Source organism: Gouania willdenowi, chromosome 5 (assembly GCF_900634775.1).
Source record: "Gouania willdenowi chromosome 5, fGouWil2.1, whole genome shotgun sequence".
Classification (NCBI taxonomy): domain Eukaryota; kingdom Metazoa; phylum Chordata; class Actinopteri; order Blenniiformes; family Gobiesocidae; genus Gouania; species Gouania willdenowi.
Window position 1 is genome coordinate 17,781,458 of NC_041048.1, and position 13,323 is coordinate 17,794,780.

Consider the following 13,323-nt stretch of genomic DNA (forward strand, 5'->3'; position numbering starts at 1 on the left):
CAGTTTTTATTGTCACAGGATTCATTTTATCAGGACATAAACACGGGCTAGCCAGGTTGGACCATCTGCCTAGTACGTCTAGTTTGTGTGCATGAATATTTAACAGTAAATGATCACGGCATGTTGATTCTCACTTTTGCTTAATGAAGATGAAGCCTTTTAAACACTATTCTGATGCATCTGCATCCACATCCTTCTCAAATTTAACTTACTTGTGGCTGAGATATGATGAATAAATGCAGTGTTTACTGACACCTGTGTGGGTGTAATTGTGTATTGTCCATCATCTAGACATAAAGGAGACAAGAAGAGTGAAGGGAGATTTACGAGTAGGTTGTAAAAGTTTGAAGCTTTCTATCTGCACAAACTTCTGCAATCACACACACACGCACAGTGATGCGCCGTGAGCACTGGAGTTGGGTAGGCAGGGCATTGCAAATTGAGACAACCAATGTCAACACCCAATGACAATTCCATATGTTTTCTGCTGGCAAGTGTTAATTAATTCAATTCAGTTCAATTCAATTCAGCTTAATTGTATAGCGCACTTTACAACAAAGTCATCTCAATGCACTTATCAAATATAAAATTCATAATAAGAAAGAAAAAAACCCAACAAGATCCACATGAACAAGCATTTAGCCATCTAACAAAATCAAGATTGTAAAACACCATTAAAGAAACATAAACAATTATTTAATATAGCCTCCATACTCTCCCAACAAGATATATCTCATGACATGGCAGCACATTAATATTACGACCATGGCTCAGGTGGTAGTGGGTCGTCTTCTGATCGAGAGGTTGGGGGTTCGATCCAAGTACCTGACTATGTGTCAAAGTGTCCTTGGGCAAGACACTGAACCCTAAGTTGCTCCCTGTGGTCGACTAGCGCCTTGCATGGCAGTCCTGTCCCACTGGTGTGTGAATGTGAGAGTGAATGGGTGAATGAGCTGATATGTAAAGCGCTTTGAGACTGCTTCAGTGTGGTGTTAAAGCACTATATAAAATCAAGTCCATTTACCATTTACCATCCTGCATTTGTGTTGGAAACACAGAAACATGGAGAAAATGCCAACAACAACAACTCAGAACAGTGAGGCACATCCACAAAGCCAATCCTTCCTTTTGTACCATTCACTGTGGAAAGTACGAAACATTTTCTGACATTTCCTTTGCTGAAGGTCTGGTAACTCAGATGTTGGTCTCCCATCTTTTAAAAGCTGTCGTTTTTCCTCAAAAGAAAGTTTCTCTATCGTCTCTAGCGCTGTCATCCTGACTGTAGTGTTATCCCGCCCACTAGCTAGAGAACGTAACAGCGGCCATGCTTTATCAATTCACTAATGCACTCTGAAGGTACGTATAGCATTTAGGATAGTGCGGTTATGTCCAAAGGCAGCGTAGGGCCTTATTACGTAAGTGCTTTTTGGAGGAGGTGTGGCCTCCTCCTGCCTTACAGCGGCGTGAGACTGTGCAGCATCTCTGCCGTGCCAGGAAATAGGGATGTTTAGTGATTTGGGCTATGAAAAGCACAAAATGCTAACACTTTCAAACTTATAAGTACTCTAGGCTATCGTAAATGGAAAAATAAATAATTTATAATTATATTATAATTAAAACAAATAATCAAAATATCAATTCACCCTTGGGTAGGCACTGCCTACCTTGCCTACCCTGACTGCACGTCGCTGCACACGCATGCACCCGTGCACAAACTTGTTACTGCTTCATTACTATAAATACGAGTATATGGTGAAACCAATTAAATAAAGATGGCATGTTCAAAATTCTTAGTCTTTTTAGGTAAAACTTTCAGGTGTAAAATTACCTTTTGCAGTCATTTTTAAAAGTGCTTTTTAAACAGTTTTTTGCTGCCATTGTGCAGAACTTTGATTGGACTAAAGTTTTATATGTTTAAAAAAGACAAGTTGTAATCCTGTGCTGTAATCTGACTGGAAACACTTGGCTCTGCAAACCCCAGGAGGGTTGACATTGTCTTAAAGTAAAAGTAACCAACCATTATCACTTCCAATACCACAGGAACTTCTGTTAAAATATCAAATTCGGAAATTGCTTTTTCCAGAGAATCCACCCCATGTGTGAAATATTCTGTATTATAGCCCCAATGTTAAACTATAATAATATTTTTTATCCTAAATTGCAGTATTAGTGGTATAGAACATAGGAAGATCATTTTTTTCTTATTTATTCTGTTCTTATATTTATTTATTTATTAATTTGTCTCCAACTGATTTTTAAGAAAACAAAAATGCCAAAAAAAACAGAACATTTAGCAAAGATATCAGAGAATATCTTCATCATAAATCATAAGCCCTACCCCTAATCTAAATTTACATTAAATCATTTTCTTGATTAGAAATACACATGTTTAATAATCTTCCTTTTGATTTATCCCAACCTGTACGTCATGATGATATCTTTTAAAAATACTATCCTTACATCACTTGTGATTATAATATCATTTTACTCGACCTTCCTCAGCTTTGTGTTTTGAGAAGTAAGCCTCGAAACTGTATTTATGTTGAAACAAACTTGTGCTCTCTTTGAAGTCATCATCCTCTCATCCTACTCTTATTTACACTTTATGTTTAAAGAGCCGCAAACGTTCATAATTTACTGTGTTTATTTTCCTGTGAGTGTGTTTATAGTGCAATGCTTCTGGGGTTTTACTTCCTGAGGGATTGATAAAGTTTACTCTAAAGGTCTTCATTTAGTTTCTACTTAAACATGTCCAGTTTTCATCAATTCTATGTTTTACAGCTGCTAACAAAGCCAGGCCTTGTAAAACTATGTTTGATGTCTGTCACCATCAAATGCCACACGTCTCTTTCCAGAAAGGTTGTAATTTTTTATTATATTATTTTAGGTGGACATTCAGTCTCTCTTGTGTTTTCCTTGTTATAATAAATCCACAGTTTGCAATGAATAGGGTCCGTTTATGGCTCTGCTTCTCAGACTGAGGCTGCACCAGGAATAGATAAGCAAGTCTCTTTTGGATCTCCAGCTTTGTTTTTGCGATGATCCTCCATCTGTGTTGCATCAAGCTCTGGTGCTCCGTGTTCACCATACATTTGTTTTTTCTGTTCACTCTGTTCATGCTCTGCAGCTGCTGGATGCCAGGAGAACCAAGGTTTGTCCCTATGTTTGCACCACCAGCTGCGTGCACAACATAGAGTCGCCTTAAGTGTGGCGTGTTAGATTCCCAAACACCTGGCAATCCCTTTGCACAGTCCAACCTCTGAACCTCTGAACCCTGTGGTTCTTCCCGATGCCAAGTAAAGGATTGTGGGCAGTCGTGTTGTTCTCCATGTCCAATGATCCGTCTTAACTATAGATGTATAGTTTGTTGATTTACGTCACCCAAACATGTTCGGTGCTCTATTCCCTTTTGTACTATCACCCCCTCCCCCCCAATCCCAGAATGACTGTCCTTTCCTTAACACTTTGCTTGGCTATTTTCTGAACTCAGATTGATCTTTGGTTCTTTTTTTTTACTCTGCGACTACAAAGACAACTACTACTGTTTGTGTGATATTTGGATAGTTATGAGAAACTAGAACGAGAGCTTCATGTTTTAAGCTCACCACACTCCCTGACAAAAAAGGAGCAACGCATAAATAAAAAAATAGAATAATTTAGAAAATGGATGTTGAGAAAAGCATGCACATGATATATGATTAAAGGAACCAGAGGTGGTGTAATGAATCTACTGGTGCCCCTTGTTTCTTGTGATCATCTTCTATCTGCGTTGACGGCTGCCGTTAGTGGCTAGTGGTATTTGAATATGCAAAACATATTTTTACTGCCCTTAAAAAGCTGTGTAATTGTTTTTGCAAAAGTGTCTATTGCCTAGGTTACCAAAGTGGGGTACGGGTACCCCCAGGGGTACTCAAATTGTCATAGGGTGTACGTAAATGAAAATTAAAAACATTATGACAAAATTGGAAACTAGAATATAAATAGAGCAGCTAATGCTAATGCTAGGCTAATACTATTCCAAGGTTAATGCTATTGCTAGGTTAATGCTACTGCTAGGTCAATGCTAATGCTAGGCTAATGCTAATGAGAGGTTTTTGCTATTGCTAGGCTAATGCTAGGTTAATGTTAATGCTAGGCTAATATTATTGCTAGGCTAATGTTAATGCTGTATTAATGCTAGCTAATGCTACTGCTAAGTTAAGGCAAGACTATGCAGGCTAGCACCTGCATCCTCACTTGCATTTTCTTCAGGCAATGCAAATATTCTAGTCATTATGTATGATTCCTCAACAAGATAATTACAATTCAGGGACAAATTTCACTGTAGTTCTAATATTGTATATGACATTATGTTTATTAAGTGTGCAGGAGTAGGGGGTACATGGCTTCAGATTAAAGGTGTGAAGGGGTACGGGTTTGGAAACCACTGATCTATTGTTCCTCACACCAGCCTCACAGTCGATAGTCAATCACCTGTTTATTTGGAAACCATTTGGACTTCAGCTCTTGCTCTAATTTCCCTGTAAATAACCAAATATCTCACAAATAGAACAAGATTTCTATCTAGTTTTTGATGTTTCTGCGTTTCTGTTTAGGGCTAAGTCAGTAAAACAGAACAAAACAAAAGCATACACCGTTTATTTGTTATTTTGATTTGGTTTTAAAGCAGAATAACCAAATAACCAACAGTATACGGATTAAATTATCTAGTAACAACAGATTTGCAAAGGTAGATGATGTCGACTCCCTTGTGTGTGGTCCCAGTATATTTAATCATGGACACACAATTTTTTAGACACGTGGGCAATAAATCTAGATTCAAGATATATCAGGTTTTCTATTATGGTGATATAGAAAATTACAGTATCGCCTATATCGATATATTTTCATTTTATAGCTTATTTTATATTAAAACACTACTTCTAGGAGCTGCTTTGACTAGTTAGATGGATTTCTAAATGCGTGACCTAACCCAGACCATCCCCTAAACAACCCACATTACAAAACTCACTCACATGTGCTGTCCCTTACAGGAGTAAGAGCCAAAAGTGACACATATTGTGCAGCTGTTTGTTAATAAATGTGCCTGTGTGGCATTTTGCATCAACAAACTTAACCCAGAATTGTCTTTCTGGTAAGACTTTATTGAGGTAAAAATATCAATATTTATATTATATAACGCCATTTTGAGATAAAATATTGAGATATTAATTGGTTCATATCGCCCAACCCTACACGAGACACCTTTATACTATATGAGTGGTCATAAAGGGCTATATTGTGAATCTGAACTCATATCAATTTGATCAGTGTCTGATCATTTCCTAAAGATTTCTCAAGGTAAGGTTCTGTGTTCCCCCATCATTGACCGGCTTTAGCCACAGAGCATTTGTGAAGGCTGTGTGTATTCATGAGTTCAGTTGCACTGGAGTGATTTTAAGCCATCATTAACAATTCAGTATTTTTGTGTGTTTGTATATGTGCACGTTTTTGTCTGTGTGTTCTCCAGCATCTTCAGATGACCATCCAGGCTCTGCAGGACGAGCTACGCACACAGCGAGATCTAAACCATCTGCTGCAGCAGGAGAGCGCTCACCGATCCGCCTCGGACCACTTCACCACCATCGAGCTGACGGAGGAGAACTTCCGCCGGCTGCAGGCCGAACATGACAGGCAGGCCAAAGAGCTCTTCTTACTGAGAAAGACTCTGGAGGAGATGGAGCTGAGGATCGAGACCCAGAAGCAAACTCTGGGTGCCAGAGACGAGTCCATTAAAAAGCTGCTGGAGATGCTGCAAAGCAAAGGGCTGCCATCTGGGTCGGGCCGGGCGTCTGAGGAGGAAGAGCAGGAGAGAGCCAGGCGCATCGCAGAGGCAGAAAATCAACTAGGACACCTGGAGGTCATTCTGGATCAAAAGGAGAAGGAGAACATTCATCTAAGAGAGGTGAGGGATTACAGTGTCATCTCCTCCAGAGTACCAGGGAATTACGACTTATGAATTATGAAAACCCAATAGTTTTAATGAAAGATATGCAGTTTCTGTGTGTACACAATTCTCCCTGTCTTCTTTGACAGTGAAATTAACTTAAATATTTATTTATTAATCAGAATCAGATATATTTTTTTTACAGATGCCCCAGAATATTGAATGAAAAAACAAACAATAGAACATAGAAAAGGAAGAAAAGAAGAGAGAACGTACATAATAAACCTTTTCACACTCTCGCCCTGGTTCAGTTCTTGCGCATGAGGTCACAAGTCAAGAGGTATAAACTTGCCATAGCTGACGGTGTAAACAGCGAGTCTGACAGAGATTTAGATCATTTTTTCCCCTTTGGAGCATTGATTCTATGACAAAAAATTGCGGATATATGGTATCGGTCTCCAAGGTAGAAATGCTGAGTTAGCTGCTAAAGCTAATGCTGCACACAAGCTAAAAATGTAGGGTTTTCATGGCTTTTCAACAATGATCAGTCAGCTAAACAGCGCTGTTCTTTAAATTTGTAAAACAATAGCTTAATGAAAATAATCATGGACCTGGTTAGTGAGTGGTGAACTTTTCAAAGTGAGAACTCATTCTGTGCTTTTCACATCTCGGAAATCTCGCTTTTCCATCAATAATGATAAAACATTTTGTTTAATAAGCACTTTTCACAAACTCAAAAACACTTCACAGTTGTTAAAACAACTACAAATGTAAAAACAAAACAAAAAAAACTACCAACAATAAAGGGAAATAGAGAAAATACATTAGTAGGAAGCAGAGGAGGTCGGTTGCTTTGATGCTGTTTCTCTCATTGGTTTTATAAAAGTGCTCAGATATGTGCATCATTCTAGGGTAGAGTCCCCCTCCAGTCCAAATATGTGCAATATTAAAATATATATTAAATTAACACCATTAAAATACTAAAGATCTCTGGAATAAAATTACAAACGCCGTTAGGTTGGAAATATCAACAGAGTGAACAAGCTTGTTTACGTTTTTATCCCTCTCGACCTATGACCATAATATATATATAAAGCCATCAGGAATGAGTATGGTAACTCATTAAAAAAATATGAACAAAAACCAACGTTCACTATAGAGGACTCAAATGAATTGGCTGTGGCTTTTGTCACTAGATGGCAGTGCTGACCTGTGTTTAATGAAGGCGTTTCAAACTCAAACACAAAAAACCGAATTGCTGCAAAAACACACCTGAAAAAAATGGATTCAAAGCATGTGGGACACAAGTTTAGTTTTTAATCAAATGTATAACCTAAAAACTGCCAAGCTGACCAGCTGCATAGAAAACTAAAACAATTAGACCATTCTTAGGGCTTTGTATGAGTAGGATGAAAATAATGAGGGGGAAATAAGTACATTTTTGGGTTTAAAAAATGTATATTGATGTTTGTCTGTAATGTCGGTGCTTGTGACAGTTGTGCTTTGTCTTGTAGGAATTACACAGAAGAAATCAGCTCCATCAAGATCCAAGCAAAACCAAGGCCTTGCAGACCATCATTGAGATGAAGGTAGGACCTCACTCTGTTATAGATTATTTTAGACTTTTTTGAAAGACCACATTTTTCATCCCTGTAGCGAGCCGATCAGAAATTTAATGTAATATTGAAGGTTTCTCTGATTTTAATCAGTGAATTCCTAAAACAAAGCCTCCGCTCATGTTTTTGTTGTTATTCTCAGCATCCAAATCATTTATCACCACACTCCCACAGCTCCGTATCACAAACATAGCACCAGTGCAAAGCAGTTCTGTAAACAGGAGCAATAATAGACGTTGCTGTCCAACAATACAGATGGCATGACTGGCAAAGGAAACACGAAGAGACACATATTTTTCACTACATTAAGAAATCCCAAGCAAATCCAACCAGAATAAAGATAATTGTTAAAGATATGTAGAAGTGGGTCTTAAGTATACAGTTTCCTATTTAATCTGTTATTAAACAAGCAAGATTTATCTTATACATAATTCTTAATTTATATTAAAGGCACTCAGTGAGATTAGCTCTGTTTGTCTCACACAATCCATGCAACTAGTGCAGAGTGAACAAAAGCTCTTTTACATCATTTACCAAAACTAAGAACTAAGTTTGTGTTGCGTCAGTGTTAAATAATAATAAATCATCCCACGAAATCTAGTATTGCAAAAACTAAAATCATACTGTGGTCACAATTTTGAGATATGATATTTTTTAAATTTGATGAAAAACGATGAAGTTCATGTCCACATATTTGTACAAAGATATATAGAGCTAATTATATGACAGTAAGAACACTAAGATGACACAAAGAACCATCATGTTTTTTGCAACTAAGTCTCAAATGTTGTAAGTCATTAGCGTGGGAACCTTCTTAACATTTACCAATAAGGAGCCTTTGGGTTGACTGTGTTTTGTTTTTGTTTGTTTTGGGGTTTTTTTTGTTTTTTTTTACAGCATTAGCTTAGTCTTCTCCGTTTCCTGATATTAAAACAGCTTTGAGCTAAAATATTGAATGAACACTAAAACAACAATGCTTTTGCAATAGTTTCAAAGATTTGTCCTTAAATCTCAATTTAAAAATTATGTGAAACTATACTTTTTTAATGGAAAGGACTTAAGATATCAAACATTCTACACTGACAGACACTCGTCAGTCAAATACATTATTGTTCACATTGTAACTGCAGGGTTAACCTCTAGGTGTTAACATCGAACGGAATGTGCATGTTGTATTTAGTTATTGCAATGCATTTTCAATGTAAATATGACGGTAGCTAAGGAGATAAGGGATAAGGCTTCCTGAATACTCTCTGTGTTGATTTTCTGATTGATATTAACTTTTTTTTTTTAAACTCTGGTTTCTGTTGCTGTTTGAGGTAAAATAACAAAAAGATAGCAATACTTGATTAAGAACAAAAATAACTGTGTAAGCTGGGCTATTAGTATCTGATGATTTAAAGAATAACTAAACCCCATAAGCACTTTTTCCTGCTGAAACCAAATTGGTTTAGAATTTATTGGTTGTAAAAATAAAGCATGACTACCCTCTACGGTTTGATACCCAGCTATTGCAATTGAATTTAACATTTGGCTTCGGGTGATTTTTTGTGATGTTTTGGAGGCTTTTGGCCCCGCCCCTTCTATAAAAACAACCACCTGTGGAATGCAATCTGCAGTGAGTAGGTTGGATTGGGAGAATTGCGAATAGAGAGGTACAGTGAGCATTAAGTAGAGCATAGATTCTTCTTTGGAGATGTTTTAGTGTAGATAGGGTGTGTCTTAACTGCCCATAATCAAGGCCTTTTTTTATTTCCAGCCCAGACGCACATCAGCCAACACCTCAGGGTGTAGTTACACTTTAAAACAACATCAGTGATGAAAGATGTTTGGCAATCATGTGACAATAACAAAATTCGACTGCACGCGAATCATATTGAATCAGTGGTTCTCAAACTTTTAGGGCATTACCCACTTTGAACAAAGGTGAACTTCCAAACCCCACATGTGCCCATTGCCCCCCAAATAAATGAAACTAATTACCAAGCATAGAAACTACATGTAAAAGCACAGCATTCAATATACAGAAAATAACAACATAATTTGCATCGGAGGCAAATGCTTAAGAAAACAAAAAAGGAAATGATTTAAGTCAGCTATTGAAAGTTTATTGTTCCACTCCACTTCACTGCTGACCTCAATCATTATTTTTCTTCTACTTTAGTTTCATGTAACATTATCTATATGTGTATATATAATATAATGCAGTCTAATAAAATTGATGCTCATTTAATTTCTGCATTTTACATTTTAAGGATATTCATTCTTACTTTTTTGTGTGTTGGCATTTGTGTTAGTGTTAATGATCAGTATTGTCAATGAAGAAAGGTATTTTAGAAGATTGGCATGTAATTGAAAATTTGCTCCTCCTACTGTATTAAAAACACTGCGTTAAAGTGTAGCAATGTGAGGCTAACTGGATCAGCAGTAGAGGATGATAAGGAAGTAAACATGATAATATAGAAATATGCAGTAAAAGAAGAACTGTTCATCCCATCTGTGTCAAAAACTATGCTTGATCAAAGACTAATCTGTATGGTTCTCTTCTAAAAATTAGTTTCGACTTATTTAATTTAGTAATATGAACTCAGATGGAATGTAAAGAGTGTGTTAAAGCCTATTATTGTCTCTCTGTTCACTTATCTTTCATTCACACAGTAATAAGAGTAGGATGGTGTATGAGTACAGTAATAGAAATTTAAATTAGACATCATCTTAATGCTCAGACTTGGACAGCAGTGCCAAGCTTTTGGATGATTTATGTTTAATCCTTTAGAAAATCTTCCATTACATGTACTTATATGTCTTGTTAATGCAAATGCAGCTGTGAAGTGAAGTGAAGGTTTGACATAGACAGGTGCATATTTTACTGCGTGAGGATAGAAATGTCTGCATTCTCCTGCTGGATTGGACTCTATCAGCCTCATTCAGCATCTGAAGCACTGCCTCACTGCAGAGGCCTGACATCACTTCCTCAAAATAAATCATGACATCATCGCTGAAGTGACACAGCCCCTCTGGCTCGATTGGCACGGCCCGAGCCTTCCTTGGCATGGTCACGTGACCATATGGACTGTAGGATGCTGCATATTTTCATACAGAGAAAAGGAAGTCCCGCCTCCTCCTGCTCTGTGCAGGAAGCCCCAGCCTCTGCTGTGTTGATACTAAGGGAAGCACGGTTTATCCTCCCTCCTTTCTCCTTTCTATCTCTCACCACCAGAGACTGTGCACACTATATAGGCAGCCTGCTGCTGCTACCATGGAAACAGGTGTGGTTGTTTATGAGAGGCCAGTATGCAGAGTAATAGAGGGAGAAGGAGACATGCAGATGCAGGGAAAGAGAGATAAAGAGCAAAACTCACAGACCAGATTGATGTACCAGTGATTACATGACGATGGAATAAAGTCTCGCTTCTTTGAAGGTACCGTGTCACGCATCCATTGCAGCAATGCTAGTTAAACTATGTTCGTCTCATGAGATAAGACATAGAGCTCAGATGCTGCAGGAGAGTGAAGTGCATGTACGTCATGTACATGTGCACTCTCCTGCATTGATGCTAACCCTCTTAGATCCTTCTTTGCTTGTCTCTTATTACCATGAACTGCCCATGTACCTCTGCAGTAAGCGAACGCTGACCCACAAGTTCATAACTTTGAAAGAACAAAAAAAAAAAAAAAAAACAGAAAGAGAGGAAGGACTTGGGCTTGTTCTCTGCTCTGCTGGAGAGGTAGATGGACCATGGCTAATCTTAAAGATGCTGTATTATTTATTTAAAAAGTCGTGCAGCCACACACAGTTGCAGTCAGGAGTGGGGATTCGACTTTGAGCAAAAGCTTTGACTTGTTACTTTTCTTTCTTCTCTCTGCACGTCCCTCTTCATTCCTGCTGATCCTTCTGGGCTGGATGATGTGCACTCAATATCTCCCAATGGTGATTAATCCTCCGAGCCAGTGCAAGGAGCTGTGTAGAAAGCTTTTTTACTGATTTCATCGCCAGATACCGCAGTTATTTTAAGCGAGACCTGGAGAGCTGTTCCAACTTTCTCATCGTCTCTCTCTGCGCTGCTTTTTCCTTAAACCTTTTTTTTCCCCGTACACCGTTCTGGATTTTCATTCTTATTTCAGGTCTATTCACAGCATGGAACCTGTCAATTTGTCAGTCTGGATTTTCAGGTGTGTTTCCTCCACATGTTTGTATGCAGGACACCAAAATAGCCTCCCTGGAGCGCAACATTCGAGACCTGGAGGATGAAATCCAAATGCTGAAGGCTAATGGCTTACTGAACACTGAGGACAGAGAGGAGGAGATCAAACAAATGGAGGTCTACAAGAACCACTCAAAGTTTATGAAGACTAAGGTAGACTCCTATGTACGCTGTGCAGATGCAGTGAAATGAGGCTAAGACAAACTCTCTCCTAGTTTCTACAGAGAGAAATTTCAATGAAAGTGATATGCTGTGTAAATTAGTTACCTTTAACTTATAGTGCCAATGGCAAAGTGACCTCTTGGCAAAAGTCTGTGATCTGTTACTCATCTGTTCAAACCTAATAACATAATAAGTTCCTTCATTTTCATCCTAGTTTTTCAAAGCTCCGGTACAGCCTCTTAAAGTGTGACCAACATCAGTGTTGTTTGTGGTTCTCTGCTCCTCACGTGTTGTTCAGAGGCTTGGCTTTGTGTTTACATTCCCTTTCAACCATGAGACCAGCCATATTTTTGTTCTGCTATTTTTAGACCACGATTCATTAATCATAAATAGAGAGGATGTATAATGTATGATCCAAGCAGAGGATTCAGTCCCAAATGCATTTTTAATGAGCGAACAGCATGCTGATGTACTTGGATGATGACGAAAAAAAGGAGTTAAAAATGTTGTCATAGGAGGGAAAAGCAAAAATGTTAATGTCCAAAAATTATGCTTTTATGATGGAAACATTGAGGTTTTGGGTCTTTTACAGAATAAGAAAAAAATGGCGTGGTTTATTATGAACAAAAGTCAAAATCATTTGAATTTAATACGATGGGCATCATGCTTTACACAATTAAAAATGTAACATTCAGACAGAGATTATAAATCATGAAAAAACAAGATTTGAAAACACTAACAGGTTTGAAATAAGTTTTAAAAAGCAACGGGAAAAGCAGTGGAGAAAAAGAAAAGTTTTTAAGATGGATTTGGAAAATGGAGGTGGATAAAATAATAAAAAAATATTTGTCTTTTCCTTGACTTTGGCATCAGTGTGAATTATGAGAGCAATTGAAAAGCAAATCTCTGGTCTTTGGAGAGAGCAGACGTGTTTTCATTCGCTCCGATAACACGACCTTGGCTACAGCTGGCTACAGCTGAACAGCCTGAAAAATTGGGCCCAAGACTGAAGGAAAATGGTGAAAAAAACGGAGGGAGGCCCTTCAGAACCCAATTCGGGTTTGGAAGAGGTCAAGGAGATGATACGCGAGGGTCTACGAAACCTATCTGCCGAGATAAAGTCGTTGGAAAAGACGCTGGAAAACTCACTGGAAAACCTACAAAGCGAAGCAAAGGTACTGAAAGAAAAGAATGAAAGAAATGCTGAAGAGATAAAATTGTTGAACGCCAGGGTTGAACAGCTGGAACAAAAGGAAAGAGAGAAAGATGTCATCATCACAGGCCTAAAGATAAAACCCAGGAGTTACGCGAGTGACGAAGAAACAAAATCGATTGAACAACAGGTCATTGACTACCTGGAGTCGAAGGACATTGTCCTGAACCCTGACAACATCAACTCCTGCCATCTCCTGCC

The 13,323-nt window shown here is 38.1% G+C and overlaps 1 protein-coding gene across 4 annotated transcripts in view; it reads left to right on the forward strand.

The window, feature by feature from the left end:
* The window catches only part of erc2 (ELKS/RAB6-interacting/CAST family member 2), a 57,605-nt gene that overhangs the window by 18,850 nt on the left and 25,432 nt on the right, over positions 1-13,323 (forward strand). For all 4 annotated transcript variants that reach the window (XM_028446283.1, XM_028446284.1, XM_028446285.1 and 1 more), the window contains exons 3-5: positions 5,510-5,944; positions 7,441-7,515; positions 11,745-11,900. In XM_028446283.1, coding sequence (XP_028302084.1) covers positions 5,510-5,944; positions 7,441-7,515; positions 11,745-11,900 — 666 coding nt within the window. The remainder of the gene's footprint in view (positions 1-5,509; positions 5,945-7,440; positions 7,516-11,744; positions 11,901-13,323) is intronic.